Below are 19,630 nucleotides of genomic sequence, written 5' to 3' on the forward strand. Positions count from 1 at the left end.
CTTTTAGATACACCACTTATTTAAACTAAAAAAAATAAAATCACTTAATTGACTCACTTATTTCATACTAAACAAGTATGATCCACTCAAGATTATATCTTATCATTTTGGTGTTTTGTGAATATGGGTAAAGCAGAACAGTTTATATTTAATACAGCCAACTATGCAGACACCATTTTCAAAATGTTTAACAAGGTAAATTTAATAAATATTATTAAATTGCATTAAATTAAGTTTAAAAAGTGGTTTTGATCTATTCACTCAGTTACAATAAAATAATTCATATCGGCTTATTCACTTTACTCAGGTTAATGAAATTACTGCAGAATCAATTTACATATTTATTCAATACTCATATTTGGAACTTTTAAGTGTGATCACTGCTCTAATTCCTTAAAGGAGGTTGCTTTTTATCACATAACTTTTAAGAAATGAATTTTTATATTTTTAGTGCACTACATGTTTATGTATAATATCTATTCTAAACCTACTTCTAAGTTCAGAAGCTACTTTGGGAGTGAAAGAAGGTTTTGCATTAAGGGATGATCTAAAATGGAGGGATGTAAGTTAATTATTTCAATTATTAGATTCATTACTGTAACTGTGAGCTAAAAGACTTAATATAGCATTGCTTGTTCTCACCTTTCAGTTTTATAAAATTAAATTCACTTAAAGAAACTAAAAATAGAGCAAATAGCGCTTTTATTAATACGGTGAAATTACCCAGTAGTGTAAAACTCTTAGTCTTTCGAAGACTATTAGGGTAAATGCTCTTAAATTATTGCTCCTAATAAACTTTAAAGGTGTCATACTGGAAAGTGAATCTTGAAAACATCTTAAACCTGCCTCCACGAGGCTTTGAAGGATCTTTTAATATGAAGGATAACTGCAAAGCAAAAAGGTTCAGCATTACAAAGATAACTAAAAATCAATTTTCTTGGAAAACAGAATTTGTCAAACTATAATTGATGATGAAATATAAAGATTGTAAATTAAACTGTTATTTTCATCAATAGCTCTGCCGAGAACTATTCATTTTAATAAGTTAATGTATGGCTAGTTTATTTGCATACCGGTGCCATTGGGAAGCTGAAAACTTTCATCAAAACTCTCAAGTCAGAGTCAGCATTTCGATTAATTTCATTAGTCAGTTTACGCCTTTTGTTTCAATTAAATTATCTTAGATGGGTGATGCAGTAATTTAAAGACTAAAAATGGGTAACCTCAAAGCAAGGCAAACTTAGTAAATAAATTCATTCATAATTTTGAAAAATCTAGATTTACTCATAAGAACGATTTCATTAAAAGGCTTTAAGACCTGCTCAGTTTAATAATGTTTGCCTATTTGTCTCAAAGAGATACAACACTCCTATATTCCATCACAGAGAAATTCTGTTTGCTTGGTGGTGTCGTACGAGTTCCTCACGCTGCATTCCGCCAACATTGGTATGCCCATAACAAATGATTCAAGTTAATTGATACATATTTGGTGGGTTTAGGTTTTTTCGCAGTTAATATTTTGAATTCTTTAAACTTAAGAGTTCCAGGATAAAGATTACATAGCTTAAGATAAGCTCTGATGTATTTCACTTTTGGTACTTCTTTAAATTGTAATATACGAGTAATTGTGATGATGTCATTCAAAAGAATCTTGGATTTGCCTCTAAACAGTAGCTGCAGATGATCCTTCCATATTCCAATTCTGAAAATCAGTTTTGGCCACAATTAATTAATTTTTTATTCGTTGTTTACTCACCTTAATATACTTCAGGAATGATTTGAAAAGATTTCACCAATTCAAGTTCATCAAAGCGATAGTTTTTTCTATTTTTGGATATAAATTATTTATAATCAGTTGAAATAACAAGATAGAAGTAGCTTCGTACCTGCACTGCTCATGGAAGTAAAGCCTACAAACAAAACAAGATCTAAAAAATATTTATGAAAGACTTTATATTTTTATATCTTTTTCAAACAAAAAGAAATATACAAGTAGGGCTCAATTCTCCGATGAAGATCACTTGTTTGCAATATCACTGTTTGTACTCTCCTAATTATGCACTCAGTGCCCAATGAAATATGTACAATGATCATCACAGTGATTTTTGGAATATATAAATAAGTTAGTAGGTATAACATTATTCTGCGTACAAAAATAAATAATTATTTGTGTATAAATTATTATTAAAAATTAAGTTTTTTTGCAGTTGGTAAAAACCATTAACTTAAAAATAACATTGTAATGAAAAAAAATAATAGGATTTAAAAAAATGTATTTCAGAACGATGATCTTCAGACATTATTCGAGAAATTTTTCCAAAAAGTTACCACTATAACAAAGCAAATGGATCCATATAATTATCCAGGCTCAGAATTTAACATTATCGGTTACGGGTTAACGTAAGTTTTACATAGGAGCAAATTCAAAATTACGATTTGATTTGACTCATCTGAAAAACTTATTTTTATAGGTGCAAAGGTTATTTTAAAGACCTCTCTTTGTCATCCATCTCCACAATATCAATTACCAAGCTTAGGGTGACTGAGAACCCTGTTAATTTTGAAGTAAGCATTGGTTTTACTCTACTTCAAATAATTGCAAAATACAAACTGAACTTTGACTTTCTTACCATGCTGCCACTATTTGGAGAAGGTGATATAGGGTAAACATTATTTTTCACCTTTCTTAATGAAATAAAATAACAATTTTTGATTTAGATTTTTCAGGAAAACTCTTTTTTGTAATTTTCAAAAGAGAAAAATAAAAACGTTTTAAATTAAGAAGAGACACGTATTTTTAATTGACTTTTCTTCTTTTAAAGTTGATACCATCATAATTGAAAAATTTTGCTTCAATCTGACAACGTTTAGCGAATGGGAATAAGTATTATTCCCAGTCTATGTAGGTACTTGATATTATATCTTTGTTCACAGAAAATATATTCTGGTTCTAACCGTAGAACTCTTTAACATTGAAATCAAAATTACAGATTGAGCAGAAAAATAAAAGTAATTATTTGAGAAGGCATATCTTGGTAATGGTTCTTATAATTGATGAACTTAATACCTAATGGTACCGAACACAAGAGCAGCAGATTGTTTTTAACTATTTCTATGGACATGCCAATTAATATCGCCACTTTATTTCTATTTGCTTCTAGCCAAATGATTAATTTTCATTCTCCGAATCTTATGTAGCCTCAACAATTTTCGATAAGATCTTCAACATACTGAATCAACATTTCAGGGCAGCAGCATCGAATATTAATATGACTGTAGCAACATTGATTGGAAAACAAGATGAAGGAGATATTATGCAATTGACTACCCTGAATTTAAATTTGACAATAGAATCAATAAAAGTAACCTAATTTTTTTTTTTATTCTGAGTTTATAAAATCTTTTTAAAATTTATTTGAATTTAAAACAAATTCTACACTGTTTCAGGTGGACATACAGAATCTACTCGATAACCCTACCTTCGGGCAATATATAAGCAATATTATTACGGATATATCACCAGATATTACGAGAATTTTGGGAAACGTTATTAAGGCCGCTGAAGGGAAAGCAAAATACTTCATTAATTCTTTTCTAATTGAAAAAAAAATTACATTTGAAAAAGTTATACAGATAGTAAAAGAATTTGTTCGTTAGGAATTTGGAAAAAGCTGTCTGGATGGTATACTATAGAAAATTTCTTTAATCAATCTTTTACAACAATTGAGGAGGCCAAGACTCTTCATGAGTTGTAGCGCCATTTAAGAAGAAGAATCTTTTACAACATGGAATGTTAAAATCTTTTATAATCTGCCGCAGAAAATGGGAAATGATCCATAATTATAAATAATTAAATAAGAACTAATTAAATTCAAATAATATTTTGAAAGACTTTTTAAAGGCTAGCCTTGATTAATAATAATTCACCCTAAGGAATGGTGAACAACTATATTTTGGTCGAGCAGTGCGCTACTAGCTTTCCTTCTAAACTCTAGACCAACTAATCTGTGAAGATGTGTTATCAACAGATGTCAGGAACACAAGAAACAATCCAAGGAGAGACAAAATCCTTTATATTTTGCCTTTATAACTCTTATTCAACAAAAAATAAATTAGTTTGACTTATAATACCAAATTTTATGTACATACATGGCACAAACCATCAATAAAAAATATAAGAGCTATAAATTGATTTTTTTAAACCCTAAAGTAATCGTGATTTAGTTAATACTAATTTTGCTTTTACTAACATTTGCAATTATCTTAATACCTCATTAAATTCAAATTAATAAGTGAAAAAATAATAGATCATTTTTTTAATAAAAATATTACAGTTTTTGTATGTTTGCTTGGTTTTAGTATCAACTTACTTTAGTTATAATACACATACAAAGCAAATATCAATTACGAAAGTTTTTTTACATTTTAACAATTTGAACAAACTCATTTTTTTATTTATTATTTAAACTTTACTGTCATATAATTTATATGGCTAGTCAATTAACATCAGTAGCCATCCACCAATGAGAGTCAATTAGTTCGTTGAGTTTACATTCTCTGTACGCTATATTAAAATGAAACAGTTCCTCTTTTATGATTTCTTTAACTAAATATTCTACTACATGCAACCATGGTACTGTTTCCAAATGCTGGCTAAGGGGGTTTTCCAAGTCGTTCGAATCTGGTGGATTTATAATCCTAATTAATTTGGAAAGGATGTGGTCGCAATTGATGTTATGACAATAGTCCCTAAATATAGACAGCACTTCTTTAGAATTAGTAATAGGCCATTTTACTTTAGGAAGATAAATTTTTTCTAAATGATCTTTTAATATATCTAAGAAATTTACATCCTTATATTGCGAGGGAAATTGCATAAAATCTACAGGGGTTGTTTTTAAATATTGTTCAAATTCGCAAGCTGTACCATAAAAATTTGCCTCAAAACAAGCAGTAATTTCTTTCTTAATTTTATTTATAAGTTCATTGTACAGTTGGATTACACTATTTGGCTGACAAAGCTTTCGATATAACTCATCATTGATGTATTTATCTTCATGCAATGCATCGAAGAGTTTCTCCGTCATAATGGATACGACACCACCTAAAGAATCCACCTTTATTCTCTGAAAATAAGTATATCTTGCTAGAACAAGCACAATTTGTATTAATTTGTCCGTATCATTCCATGAAGATTCACAAAAATAAGAAAGCCTATCACGATAACGCAATTTATTACATGATTCAAATTTATCTCCAATAGTGAGTATTGCCATAGGCAATTTACAATCAGCTACAGAAATTAATTTATCACATCGCTGTTGTGTTTCTTCTACTGTTTCCCAACCGTTTGCACGAATCACTATTGCTGCAGATATATTACTACACTGTTCTTCAAATGTCTTACTGCCCAAAATTACATTCACACTCACGAATATTGGAACTCCCTGTAAGCTTATCCTGTACTGAACTTCGCCCATTTTTGTCTTCATATCGGCATAAAATGCTGCTTTACTCCAATTTCTTAGCTTATCTGGAAATGTGAAATTACCTTTTAAGGCAGGCGGAAGGGCAAAAACTAATTTCCAGAATACTGGCTGCCTTAAAGACACATTTCCTTGCGTTCTAGCGAAATTCAGCGCGGCCTCACTTAGAGTGTTGCACAAAAGTTCGCCAACCTTTTTAGTGACAGGATCTATTCGATTTACTATGTCAGTGTGTAAAATAGATAGGACCACAAGACCTGTTTTCTTTTTGATATTCAACCTCTTCCTGAATCCGCTTTGTGTTGGAGAACTATGACCGCTGGTTCCCCAATAAAACAAATACTCTCTTAGAGATTTATCACTCACTTTTTTTAATTTTTCTACTTTATTCCTCCAGAGTAAAGCGTATTTACGAAGAGACACTTTTTTCATTTTTTCTGAAGTTCGTATTCTTTTTAATTTCGTAAAACATGGGTCGTCCTTAACTTTCTTCTGTTTGTTAGGAGAGTACTTTGTTTTCCAATGGGGTATTGAAGTAGAAGGTAAAGATGATAAAACTGTTGCCGCTAATCTCCTCTTTTTGCTACACTGAATTGTCATTTTTGATGTAACGGAAGCTCTAGGTTGTACATTCGCTGAAGTTTTCTTAAAAGTAAATAAAGGTTCTTTAAAGGTTATATCAGGTTGCTTAAAGTTTACTATAGACTGCGTTTTATCTGGATATGCAGGTTTAATATCCGTAGATATAGACTTTACAAGTGGGGAAACTGGCTTTGAATCGGGAGATACAGACTTTATATCTGAAGAAACTAACATTTTATCTGGAGACACTGGCTTTATGTTTAAAACATCAGGCTTTATTAGTGCACAAATAGGCGCTGGTGAAGAATGTTTAGGAACTGGAGAAACTGCAGAAAGTACAGGTGACACCGGTACCACATTTCCTGATTTATGACTTAAATTAAAAGAAGTTTCTGGCGATTTTGCCTCACTTTCACTGTCACTATTAGAACTAATGGATATAATACTATTATTTTCTGACAAGTGCTCCTTATATTCTGTATGTTCAATAATCTGTTCTTTAGAAACTGAATTATTTTCTAAATTATCGTCAAGAAGAAAATCATTCTCTTCGTCGGAAATATCTTCGAACATAGGTTCTATATCTTGAGAAACACTTACTGGTTCGGCTACCAACTTGGGTGTCATAACTTCCATTTTTTCTAATTCAGGCGCTGACTTTGCAAATCTAAGAGATCCTCTTTTTAAAATCAACTTTCTCTCTACAATATCTCGATATAATTTTTCTTCTTGATCAGCCGCATCTATAGCACCCTGTTTAAGGGTTCCATCATCATTAAAACTTGTATGCACTTCATGAGGAATATAGATTGGTAACTTTTCAAGTGGACCTATAACTGCTTTAGGCACAGAAACACGTTTACGAACCACTATTGAAGAAGGATTGTTAATAACAAATAAAGTTTCAGGAAAAAAGAAATCATTGCGAGAAACAATAAAATTAAATGAATCTTCAGCAAGTACTAAACCAAACGATTCGCAGAATCTTATGCAATCTTCTCTTGAATCAAACTTAAGTGTTTGTACAATAAAATTTAGTGACAGACGACTTATTTTGTTAGGTGGGCAATGTGCACGTACTATAATCTCCATAGCCTTCGTCCTCAAGTGGGCCAAGAATCTGAAGCAAACATCAAAACAATTTTAGAAAATAATTTGATAAATAAATCAGTATGAAATGTACAAAATAATAATAATGAAATTTTATAGGCAAACATATTAATTTTCCTTTATGAAAATAAGCATAAATCAGAAGTCGAACTAACATGATTTATTTTAAGAAGGTAATTTTGAATTTTATGAAATATAAAAGTATAAAATATGTATATATATTTTTAGATATACAAAGAGAAAAATTTATAAAATTTAGAACAAAAATATTTTCGTGGTGTAATGGGACTTGCAATTTTAACATAACTATAAAATTGTTTTCCAATATTATTTACTATTTTTATTACTTAAAATATATAAAGCTCGGCAATTAAGCTGTCATCACATCTCCGAATTTTTAAATTTTTTAACAACGTAAAGAAGGGAGCAATGGAACAAAAAATTGGTATCATAGAATGACAGGTCAGACAGATCAGGTGGATGAGGGAAAAGCTAAAATCTTCGAATGCTGGACGAGGGGATGAATACCGTGCGCGGCCTTAAGTTGGCTTGTTGAAGAATATGCTTTCATTGTGGCAGATCATATTCTAGCGAAGTGAGCAGAGGTTGACTGTAATTTCATAACTATCAAAAAAATCAGTGTGAATAACGCCCCTCATTATTCCACTATGATATAACCAAAATAGCTGGAACTCTGAATAATCGACATTTAGGACACGGAGCTGCTCCAATTATATCTCCATGTTATCAAATTGAACCGAAAACAAATGCAGGATAAGTAGTAAAAAGTTGACGCAAAATTTTTGAAGTGTTTTATACTGTGGTGTTATAACAATTATCATTAACTTTTCTCAATAGCTAGGGAAGGTTTCTAAACTAAAAAAAAAAAAAAAAACTAGAAAGTTGAGGATGACAAAATGGGCTTCGGACTTCGGATTGAAAAAATAAATCAAAGAGTGAGTCTTCAGTCTAAGCAGCTACGCTTTAAGCAGTACTCCCGATTTAATCTCTAATTTAACCTTTTACCACTTATGTCCGCAATAGAGTAAGGTACAAAAATTGCCGAGTAATTTTAAGAAGCAGTATGAAGTGGGGAATTTTTTTTTTTTTAATAAATTTTCTATACACACAAAAATTCTGAGTTCAGCTAAAGAAAAGGTAACCTAGTTTATCAGTAAGCTTGTCTTCAAAATTATTGTGTACACCGTACATGTAAATTTCCTCACAAAACTATAATTTGAGTATTAAAAGAAATTAATTGCAGCCGTATTATAATTTTGAGGTATTTTTTTGAAAGGCTTTTCTACCTGATGCCTGGATTTCTCCCTCTAAGAAAATACAGATTCATGATCCAAATCAGTAAAGTTAAGTTACCCCTAGTTTATCGGTAATCTTGTCACAAAATATTTTGAATATGCCGTACAGGTACATTCAACTTTCTTTATTTTTTGTGCCATTTAACCTTCAGAAAGTTAGGATTTACATATCTCTTGAAATGAAAACCACTAAAGTGATTGGAAAGCAATTGTAAAAACATAATTTTTCACGTACGGAAATAAAAGCAATTTACTTAGCCCGGTAAACTTCTAATAAAAAAATATATAAAACAATTAAAAATAGCATAATTACCTTTGCATTAGGCAACAATTTAAATAAGTTGTTGTTTTCATTAAACTGAAATATGTTGAATACATATTGTTACTGTAGGCAGTATGTATTAACACTGCATCTCTAACTTGTGGCGACTTTTGTAACAATGCTGAATATTGCTGATATTCTGACAATAAGAACCCAGAATTCAATTTTAAAAGAATTAAGTAGGCTCTAAATTCAGCTTCATTAGGACAGGTTATGCCCTGCTTTCTAAGATCTTCATACATATGCATCAGAGTTTGTAAACAATTCATCAGAGTTTCTGAATTAATTTTATCATCAAATATACTTTTAGAAGCACCCCACAATCGGTCGTAACAGCAGATATGAAATCGGGCACATTTTTCAACAATTTCTGCAGTGTTAATATCACACAAATGTTGTTGGATTATATCTTTACGAATTGATCTAAGACGATACCAGCAAAAATCATACCAATTGCCTAAATTATCTTCCTCTCCAGTGTCTATTTTTGGCATAATTTGAGTAATTAGATAATCCAAAGTCATTGTAAGGACTGGTTCAGGTCTAAGTTCATGTGGTAATGGTTCTTCTTGGTCAGCAGAACTGCGTACATAATCCTTTACCGCTTTGTTATGATCCATTTTCATGTTTGTTCCATCAACTGCTTCATAAGTAGCCACCATACCTCGTACATCTCTCAACATTCGTTCTTTTTCGGGACACATGTCAGGGCATAAACCTTTGATTATTGCAGCAGTTTTAATGTTAGAATCACGATTCATACGTATTCTTAACTGCTTATCTCTTTCTTCTAATAATGCCAAACGACTGTTTAAAGTAGTTCCAGATTTAGTGTACATCGCTTCACCAATATCTTCTTCATCACTGACATTTGACTGCACTTCTTGCTTTAGGTCAACTGATTTTTTGTTAAACGTGGAGAACTCTTTAACATCATCACTAGGCAAGTAACCTTTCTTCTTTTGGGATTCATAAACTCCTTCATCACGTTTAGGCGAATTACAACTCTTCTTTTGCTCCATTATTTCTTGATCTTCATTTAATGTAGTATTACTATTCTGGGCAAAATCGTCTTCAGCAAACCAATTTAATTCGCTTTCAATGTCGTAAATGCTATTAACATTTGTACTGCTACTAGGAGTAGTAATCGATGAAGGAGCAAATCCAATATCAAGTCTAATATTTTTCCAATAAGTACCATACTTCCTAGCCGTTTCTGCTTGATCAGCTTTCAGAAAGGTAATTATACAAGTTCTTTTTGCCTTATTAACTACGACAGAAGAAATGGAGCCAAACTTGCAAAAATGTGATTTGATGATGCGCTTTTTAAGAAAATTTATTGGGGCTTTATTTACCAATAAACTCTGACCTAAAGAGATTTGATGTGCAGACATTTTAACTGGTCGACGGAACACTTACTTTTAAAGTGTTTATAGAATGAACCTAAAAAAAACAGAGAATATAAATTATTTGTTTTTACAACAGTATTTACATAAAAATACACAAATAATATGCTTACAAATTAACAAATTTATGAACTATAAATTAATAAAAAACTTATTTATCTACGTTTTACAATTATGAATTAATTTTGTACACATATTTTCTAGATTATCTTAACAAATTTATTTAAAAAAAATGGATTTGTAATAATTTTTTAAATGCTGTTGAGCCAATAATTTTTGTTTTTTGGAAATATGATGGAGAAAGTTTGTGGTAAAACGTTAATTCTGGCAAGAAATTTTGTTTTTTAAGAATTCAATGATAGAGGTATTTGCCTGTTGTCAAGTTGGGGAGGAGCACAGAAATTTAAGAAAATACATTCTTTTGATTATTCTGTATAAGTACAACAGAGTCTATCACGCTTAAGATATAAGATCTCAAACTAACAGTTTTATATTTACATAAAACGATTTATTGAAGTTTAAGAGGGGAAAGCGCTAAACAGGTCCATTACAGAAATATAAAAAAATAAATCAAAATGATAGTTTAAAAAAATGACAATAATAATCATTATTATTTCAAATATAACACCAAAAGTTTTTTTTTTTTGGTTAAGTAAAGTAAATTTTATTTCAGATAATCTTAACAAGTACTTACTAATCAAGCGCAACTGTTAAAAAAAGTCATCAAAATAACGAAGAACATGTGTAGTTATATGATTGTGTTAAATTCCAGTCACCTTAAATTCATTTTTAACTAAGTAAAACATCTTACTACATAAGTAGAGTTTAGCCCCATCTTTGTAATGCAGAGCTTTCCAAAACATTTTAGAAGTCGATCGTGATTAATTATAGCATACATTAAGTAGAAATACACCACAAATAATTATTGACTATCAAAATTCTATAAAAGAAACGTTAAGATTAGATTAAACCACAAAGTAATTAAGTATTTAAATTACCAATTTACAATATTTTAATATTTATAACCTAAACATATTACAACAAGACTTTTACCTTCGCCACGCGCAACGCGGTAAATGATATTCGATATTCCCGCTTTTGAATCGATACCTATAATTGCTAAGAAATTTTGAAAATTAACACATACTTATGTTACAAAAAAACATGATGAAAGTTTAAATATATTCTAGAAATAATAGAAAATTATAGATTTGTGCAATAATCTCAACTTCAAGTGCACTTGTAACAAATTCTGTATTTATGGTAAGGCTCCCTGTGCCAATAAGACTTTTAGCTATTTTGCATGCTGAATGTTTTAATTTTTCGAAAATCAACGCATAGATAAATGGTTAGTGAGATAAAAATACTCTTAATAAACAAATAATCGTACATGTTTGTTTTTTAAACAAGTATACTTTAAGGATTAGTTATGCGGTTTGCGTATTGGATTCCCACGTGGAGATCCTGTGTTCGAATCCAGCTGTTTGCCCTTAGATTTTCTCTTCTTAGGAGCTTCTTGCATCTCACTGTGTTGTCTGTAACGAGAGAACACTTTCCGGAGGCCTACAGTGCACTGGAAAAAGCTCCGGGCGTCAAAAAACCTCAGATCTTGAAGGTTACTATCTTGAAGGAATTAACTATCTGAAAGTTACCAGGAAATTATAAGAATACCTGAGGAGGTAATTTAAAGAAGTGGCGTGGGGTGAGAGCTTCCATTCATCCTGGACCATTTGGGAAATTATAAGTTTTAAAAACACGCGGATTTGAGCACAGGACATTGGCTACTCAGACGCAACTGAGGAAAATGGGTTTAAAACGTAATGCACTTTCAGATTCTGTGATTTAGAGATTGAGTGAACTCCCCCAAAATGACTGCAATGCAAGGATAATAATGAGAATCATCCCCCTGAGAAGTTCCCAGTAGCTGGAGAGGGATATTCTTATTTCAAAGCAAAATCTCATATACTGAGCTGATATTTTGTAGGCTTTTGTCCAGTAAGGGCCTACAATCTATTTTAAATGTCGCGGTTCATTAAAAAAAATAAATTAAAAAAATCAGAATGCAAAATGGGAGGGTTTGCTGAAATCTTGCAAGGTTCAAGTGTTGATGAAATCCAAACGTCTTAAAAGGTTTTGCCGTTCACACAGAAAATTTATTTTTTAAGGTACAATGCGATTCTCTTTTTAGAAGTAATTATTTATTGATTTAAAATGAGTACTTTTAACATTATTTTCTTTTACCTTAATGTTCACTTTTTAATTGCTATTGTTTTTTTTTATTCCTTGAAAATCTCCTCATAAATAATAAGGAAGGCGCAGGCGTATGGACTTCGAATTCTGTTCACTACCAGACACAACTCTTATGAGTATGACACAAGCGTGAGTTAAGGGGGCGTGGTTCAAGCTGTTGATTGGAGGGGCGAACGAGAGCCGGTCTTTCAATTCAATCCAATACTTCAGTTAGTGCTTATAAACTGGGCGGGAAGAGTGTACACGAGTCTATATGTTTCGTTGCTTCCTTCGCCGAGATATGTTAACCATTATTTTAAAAATTTCATTATAATCAGTTTAATATTCAGACTTCGCCCTTTGCTTTGTCAGACATGTTACCATTAATATTCATTATTCTTTTGTTCTTTGGAACAAGTAATTGCAAAGTTGATTTCTGCGATGAAAATCAGCTACCGCTAGCAAATCCTCTGCAGTTTACTAAAGAACTTACAAAGTGGGAATATGCAGTTGATTCAAAATTCAAGAGCTTACATTGCTGTGCCAGGGGATATCTCAGCATTGAATGGTAAGGTATACTTTTTAAAAATCAATTTTATAAATTGCATTTACTCTTAATAATTTAAATTCTGCTATAAAATCTAAACGTCTGAGGCAATATTGAAATAGTATTTTATTTTTACTTTGTGCATGAATATTAACTAAGCTTATTCTAAGCTCTCATGTTGTAACCACTTTTTGAAGAATACCTGTTGAAACTAGACAGTTTGAACGGGACCTTATTTTAACCGCTCTCTTATTCAACTTTTTTCCCCCAATATTCTCTGCTGTTTAATAAATTTTATTTATTTTATATGTAATAAATATTTTATATTTATTTTCCTAGTTTTTATATTTTATTTTTATTTTATTTAATCAGTGGTATATATGTAATTACTTTTATCACATTCCATCCAATATCAAAAATAGTTAATATCAAGTTTTCTTTTTTATAAAGGAATGAATGCTATTTTAATTAAATCTTTTAATTTTGGATAATGTGAAGATTTTGATGACCCCAAATAAATAAATAATTGTAATTTTAATAACTTAAAAAATTACCGTTTTTTTTTCAATTACTTATCGAGGGCGGCCAAGTAGTTAATCTATAAATTGATTTTAAGATTTCAAGGAAGTCAGTAATGATGAACGGGTGTTTTTTAGCGTATGAGTGCGTAAATTCTTAAAAGATTGGTTTCAATCGTAAGTGGAGAATAAGGACAACCAGATGGATATTAGGGATCAGTTTGCAGATTAGAACATTGAAGAAGCATATTGCTCTAAGTTCCATTCTTCAAATTGGAATTCAAACAAAGACTTTCTTTTTCCAGTTTATGAACTGCAGAAAAGTAAATTGTTCTAAAATATCGAGAGATCACTGATTCACTTTCCTCTCCAAACAAATTCCTTAAGAAAATTTATTTTAATTAAATGATAGGCATTTACATACAGCATTAGTTTATAGAAAGTGGTTGGCAACATTAGCAGGAAAATCGAGAAAAACTGGAAGATGGTTTCAGTAATGTTGCACTTCGATTAACTATTTCAGTATTTTTCAGGCCTTTTTCATTGCCAGTATCGAAAAACCTCAATGAAATAAATTTAAAAAAAAACAACTGAAAAATGGATTCATTTAGGTGGCACTTCCATTCAGAAACTTATATTCTGTGGTTCTAATTGTTGTGTTTAGCAAATTAGAAAATTAGAAAATTTCTGACATTGCAAATATGCGCGAACGTGAAGTAAAAATTAAGCGAATGTTTTTTAATCGTCTTTTGTGATTTTCCACAAAAATATTTTTAATTCAAATTATGGTTTTATTATTTAACAAGAAATAAATTGTTATCTCTTAGGCGCCTAGTGGTTAGAGGCGAAGACCGCAAAGTTAAGATGCATTATTATGAACTGAGTACGATCCTTGGATATTGGCCTTGGATTTTATTTAATATGTTAGTTTGAAATTTAAAAATGTTTTCCAACCCCTTTCAAAAACAACTTTCGCTAGACATAAAATTTAAAAAAATTCGGCATTTCTTTAATATTTTTTGTGACATTATTTAACTGACCATTTTCCTTTGAACTTGTCCATTTATTTTGCCCGAACAAGAACATTTTTGGGGAAAAATATTTTTTTTTTTAGCTCAATTCCTTGATCGTTTACTTAAATCTATATACTGTGGACAAGATATACTATTTTATTTTAGGGATTTACTGTCAAGTATACGTAACATGCATTTTAATATTGTTATCTTGTTGTTTGTTAATATAAAACAACATTTTTACAACTGTTTATAAACTCTTAACATAAACAGACACGGCACATTTATTTAGGATATTTTTCCGGGAAAGAGCTGTTATTTGTATTGAATAAGTACTTAATTTAGAATACACAATGTACATAAATAGAAAGAACCATTTTTGAAGAAGATTTTGATGTACATACCACATTCGATTCTCTCTTATTTTTTCATTTCTAACTCACAATTTTGTTTACAAACAACAATATTTAAATTTTAATTCTTACCTATATTATAAAGTTTGTACAAAAATTATTCTGAAACGGTACTGGAAACGTTCCCCGTAGTACAACTTAAATTATATAAGTCATTTAAATAATTATTCGAATACGAAGTTGCAGGAAATTTTAATTTATATCATAACGGATTATTTTAGGCGTTGTAAGAAGTCAGGATTAGGATATTCAGCCAGAAAGAGCTGAGGATATTTGGGCTTCTGGATATTGTTCGCATCTAACGTAGCTCATCTCCTAAAACTAATAAAATAGAGTAATATGATATAAAATATCGATTGCAGTAACTCTCAAATACTAGAAAACTTTCACCAGGAATATTGGAGACAATTAAAACTTAACTTATGATCTCAAATTACAAATGATAAAGAACACATTATAGTACTGGGCGCGGATGTTAGTGTGTTAAGGTGCAAAAAGCTGGTTTCGAGGCCTTGGCGAGGACGTAGATAAAAAGTAAGACAATTAAAAACATACTATACTCAAGAGAGTTCAGTCTGCTTGCAGCAGACTTCATCATATTATCTCTTTTAAAACATTCCTTACTGACCCTCTGTGGAATAGAACAGCATCTTTACTTCGACGTCCACAACCATCCTTTTGTTTATATAGTCTGTTTTGCTTGGACTTGTTCTTTCATCTCTTTTAACTCATTTATCTTTTTCTTTTTTTTTTCATCTCTCTTTAACTTCATCCAGTATTGCTTGTTTAGCGGCCTCCAGTTCTTTCTTACTAAACAGTCATTAGCTGTTTATTTTATTTTTATTCTTAAAAAAAAACTGCTTAACTCTGGTTGTAAGAGTAAAGTACTGTTCTGGGTTTACTTTTCCTTTGTGAGTTTCTTTTATTTTTTCTTTCTATTTATTTTTATCTTGTGTAACTGCTCCAACTAGTCAGGTAATTTTGTAACGTCCTAGCCGGGCCACCCACCTTGTGATGAGCTTTGCAAGAACTTCACTAGGCTAGCGGCTAGCTCAGGTATTAGAGCCGTCTTTATACTCTGATCACAATCCTCTATTTATTTTGTTAATTTATAAAATTCTTTTGTTTACATTAATTCGAATTAAAATTTAATATTTTACTACATTCATTCGTATTTTATTTTTCAATTTATTTTCGATTTTTTACGCCATTATTTTTTTTGTATTTTTTTTTACAGACACGTAATCAAATCTTAAATGCCAAATAAACACTTAAAGAAACCGATGTTTGTTTACATTATAGTTGTTACTAAAAATACACTTTTAGTCACTTTATATCATTCTCATTCAACAAGAATACAAAAATAAATGAAAATTCTTTTGTGTGACTCAAATTTAGAAGATAATTTGTATACTAAGGCGTATTAACATGTTTATGATAGCTCGTTTTTGTTTATAGCACGGTCGATATTTGATTTAAAACAATTAATCGAACATATCACATTAATCGACTGCAATTCGTATTATGATATAAAATGTATATTCACAATAGAATGATGAGGTTTCATAAAATACATATTATTTATATTGCACTTACTGTTCAAGTTTTTTGATACACTACAATCAGTATTTGGTATGCTGAAGTCATGATACTTCAGCAGAAGTAAGAAGTTTATGCTCCGTTACTGACTACCAAGATATCTTTCTTCGGAAAATAGAAAAAAGATAGCGTTCATCATTATTACCTAGATTCAACCACAAACTTCGCGAGTGCATAGCGATGCAACAAAGACACACATACTATACACCAAAGTGCCCGAAATGAATATGATTACTGTACGTATATGCTAAGCGTTAAACTGAGAAGCACATATTTTCAAAGGAATTTCTGCTAAAATATTTCAAAACTTTGCCAATCTTTTGATTATACCTTATATTTTATTAGATAGACTTTACATACAGTTACACTACCGATTAGATGTTACAGACTTAGGCTCTATTATAGCAATCTTTAAACTTTACTGTACGAGGGTCGTTTGAAAAGTCCGTGCAAAGTCAGAGAGATAGCACTACTGGCGCGTATCGTGGTTATGTTTAGTTAGTAGCATCTCTTGGAAGAACACACACCAAGTTTCAGCCAGATCGGTCTATTTCTTTGTGTTTGGCATTCGATTGAATCGAGGAAGTCGAGTGATTTTCAAAAAATGGACGAAAAAGAATTTCGTGTGTTGATTAAACACTACTTTATGAAAGGCAAAACGCCTCAGGAGACTAAAGAGAAGCTTGATAAACATTATGGTGACTCTGCACCTTCGATTAGAACTGTTTATAAGTGGTTTCAAAATTTTCGGAGTGGCCATATGGGCACAAGTGACGCTGAACGTTCTGGACGCCCTGTTGAGGTTACTACTCCAGAAATCATTGATAAAATCCATGATATGGTGATGGATGATAGAAGAGTGAAGGTGCGTGAGATTGCTAGTGCTGTGGGCATCTCGAATGAACGGGTACATTCGAGGATGAAACATGGATACATCACTACACTCCTGAGACCAAAGAACAATCTAAACAATGGGTTACCAAGGGGGAATCTGCGCCAAAAAAGGCGAAGACCGTTTCTTCGGCTGGAAAGATTATGGCGACTGTCTTTTGGGATTCGCAAGGAATAATCCTCATCGACTATCTGGAAAAGGGTAAAACTATTACAGGTAGCATATTATTCATCGTTATTGGACCGTTTGAAAACCGAGCTGCAAGAAAAACGCCCACGATTGGCCCACAAAAAAGTCCTTTTCCATCACGACAACGCACCAGCTCACACCTCAGCAGTTGTGGTCGCAAAATTAATGGAAATAGGGTTCCAACTCGTTTCACATCCCCCCTATTCTCCAGACTTGGCTCCCTCGGACTACTATTTGTTCCCCAATATGAAGAAATGGCTGGCGGGAAAAAGATTTTATTCAAACGAGGAGGTGATTGCAGAAACGAATGGCTATTTTTCAGACTTGGACAAATCCTATTATTCGGAAGGGATCAACAAACTAGAGCAGCGTTGGACGAAGTGTATAAGCCTAAAAGGAGACTATGTTGAAAAATAAAAAAGGTTTACCCCAAAAAATTAAGTAGTTTTTATTTTTGCACGGACTTTTCAAACGACCCTCGTATATTTTACGTGTTAACACCTTACAGAAAATCCAAGGCCAAGACTGGGAATCGTACACCCGGTAACATAAGTTTAACAGTCCGCGTCACTTGCAAAACAGCTATCGTGGCGACTCATAAATGAATTATGTAAACAAATACAATATAAACAAACAAGTTTTTATATTCTTTTGCTTTATGTGAAACAATATTAAATACTATTTACGAGATTGTCCTTTTTACTGCTTTACTATTTCAAAATTTATTTCATCCATAATAATTCTTAGTTAAAGGCATTATTTTCAGATGTATTTTTAAATTAACACGAGCCATATTGGAATTAGGGATATTGTTAAATGTGGAGGCTAAAATAACAAAGGCTCAAGAGCCTTTGAATTAATAGCTGAAAGTATGAGGTAAGTTAGAGCAGCGTTTCCCAACCTTTTTTTGGCTCGCGTACCACTTGGTAGTACATCATGCTAAATTGTACCACTTCGTAAAAATGATTGTATTTCGTGAAATTTGTTATTCCGAGTGCGTTATTTTATTATTATTATCTTTATTTGTATAGAGATACAATTTATCTGTTGCAAAGGAGTTCAAGTTCATGTTCACTTTATAAACTTTGTAAAGTGTAAGATCTTAGTTTTAACACTTTTTTTAAACAATTAAAAATTGCGCACATATTTTTCTCTTCAAAATTATTAATTAATTTACAAAGTTCTTCTATAGGTAAATGATTTTTTGGGGGGAATACCGAGGTGCGGTCATCAATAAATACAACTTTTTTGCTTTATACCAACGTTTCGGTAATTTTTACTACCTTCTTCAGAGTATTATAAAAAAAGTTTGTGAAGTTTAATGTAGTGCTATATAATCATAACTGTTGATGATATACAGTTGTACACAACAGTTATGATGATATAGCTCTACATTAAACTTCTCAATTTTTTTTATAATACCCTGAAGAAGGTAGTAAAAATTACCGAAACTTTGGAATAAAGCAAAAAAGTTGTATTTATTGATGACCGCACCTCGGTATTCCAAAAAAATCATCCATCAACAACGGTCGAAATAAACCAATACCATCATATTCTTCTATAGGATTATTATATTTGTTTATATGGAGGTGGGATTATAAAACTTTCAAAGTCTTGGCATCTGATAAACAATTAATGTTTCCGGCTCGTTCTTATTGCACATTAAACAATGATCTTTGGGTTTGATTGTATAAATTACAGTATTGATTTTAAATTGAATAACATTTTGGAAAATACTCCATGAAAGACAATTTTAATTCCGTTAAATGTGCTATTATATTTTCTCATATATCTTGAGACAGACTAACCTTATTACTGTACATATTAACAACTTTACTGTATAATATTATTAATTAAAATAATTTATATGAATTATAGGTAAAAAACGTTTCTATGATATTTTATTTTTTATGTCCGCCATTATTGATTATTTTTCGTGTACCACCAACCAGTAACTCGCGTATCACAGCTTTGGGAAACGCTGTTCTAGATGATGAGTCGATAGGGT

At 31.2% G+C, this 19,630-nt stretch overlaps 3 protein-coding genes across 7 annotated transcripts in view; 2 read left to right on the forward strand and 1 right to left on the reverse strand.

Annotated features, from left to right (window-relative positions):
- LOC141453576 (uncharacterized) overlaps positions 1 to 3,913 on the forward strand; it is a 33,020-nt gene extending 29,107 nt beyond the window's left edge. For all 4 annotated transcript variants that reach the window (XM_074126962.1, XM_074126966.1, XM_074126965.1 and 1 more), the window contains 6 exons: positions 8 to 195; positions 452 to 562; positions 2,282 to 2,400; positions 2,472 to 2,663; positions 3,248 to 3,362; positions 3,448 to 3,913. In XM_074126962.1, the coding sequence (XP_073983063.1) occupies positions 124 to 195; positions 452 to 562; positions 2,282 to 2,400; positions 2,472 to 2,663; positions 3,248 to 3,362; positions 3,448 to 3,657 (819 nt within the window). In that variant the 5' untranslated portion in view covers positions 8 to 123 and the 3' untranslated portion in view covers positions 3,658 to 3,913. The remainder of the gene's footprint in view (positions 1 to 7; positions 196 to 451; positions 563 to 2,281; positions 2,401 to 2,471; positions 2,664 to 3,247; positions 3,363 to 3,447) is intronic.
- A 143-nt stretch (positions 3,914 to 4,056) lies between these two features.
- Positions 4,057 to 11,272, reverse strand: xmas (RRM_XMAS2 and SAC3_GANP domain-containing protein xmas). Of its 2 annotated transcripts, none has more exons than XM_074126947.1 (3): positions 11,034 to 11,272; positions 8,808 to 10,259; positions 4,057 to 7,188 (listed from the first exon to the last, which is right to left on the reverse strand). In XM_074126947.1, the coding sequence occupies exons 2-3, from the start codon at positions 10,208 to 10,210 to the stop codon at positions 4,497 to 4,499; spliced, it is 4,095 nt and encodes a 1,364-aa protein (XP_073983048.1). In that variant the 5' UTR covers positions 10,211 to 10,259; positions 11,034 to 11,272; the 3' UTR covers positions 4,057 to 4,496. The 2 variants fall into 2 exon arrangements, with proteins under 2 accessions (XP_073983048.1, XP_073983047.1); XM_074126946.1 differs by having other exon boundaries at positions 10,917 to 11,272.
- Positions 11,273 to 12,612: 1,340 nt separating this feature from the next.
- Positions 12,613 to 19,630, forward strand: part of LOC141453122 (uncharacterized) — a 183,192-nt gene continuing 176,174 nt past the window's right edge. Inside the window, exon 1 of the mRNA XM_074125882.1 lies at positions 12,613 to 13,019. Within this exon, the coding sequence (XP_073981983.1) occupies positions 12,826 to 13,019 (194 nt within the window). The 5' untranslated portion in view covers positions 12,613 to 12,825. The remainder of the gene's footprint in view (positions 13,020 to 19,630) is intronic.

Source organism: Rhodnius prolixus, unplaced genomic scaffold (genome assembly GCF_049639745.1).
Source record: "Rhodnius prolixus isolate KJV_2025 unplaced genomic scaffold, Rpr scaffold_3, whole genome shotgun sequence".
In the NCBI taxonomy this organism is placed as follows: Eukaryota; Metazoa; Arthropoda; class Insecta; order Hemiptera; family Reduviidae; genus Rhodnius; species Rhodnius prolixus.

Bases quoted from the DNA above. Each gene is read 5' to 3' on its own strand.
- xmas (XM_074126947.1), bottom strand. From the start codon at position 10,210: ATGTCTGCACATCAAATCTCTTTAGGTCAGAGTTTATTGGTAAATAAA. The intron at 7,189-8,807 runs GTAATTATGCTA...TGTTTGCTTCAG, and splicing joins AATTGTTGCCTAATGCAAAG to ATTCTTGGCCCACTTGAGGA.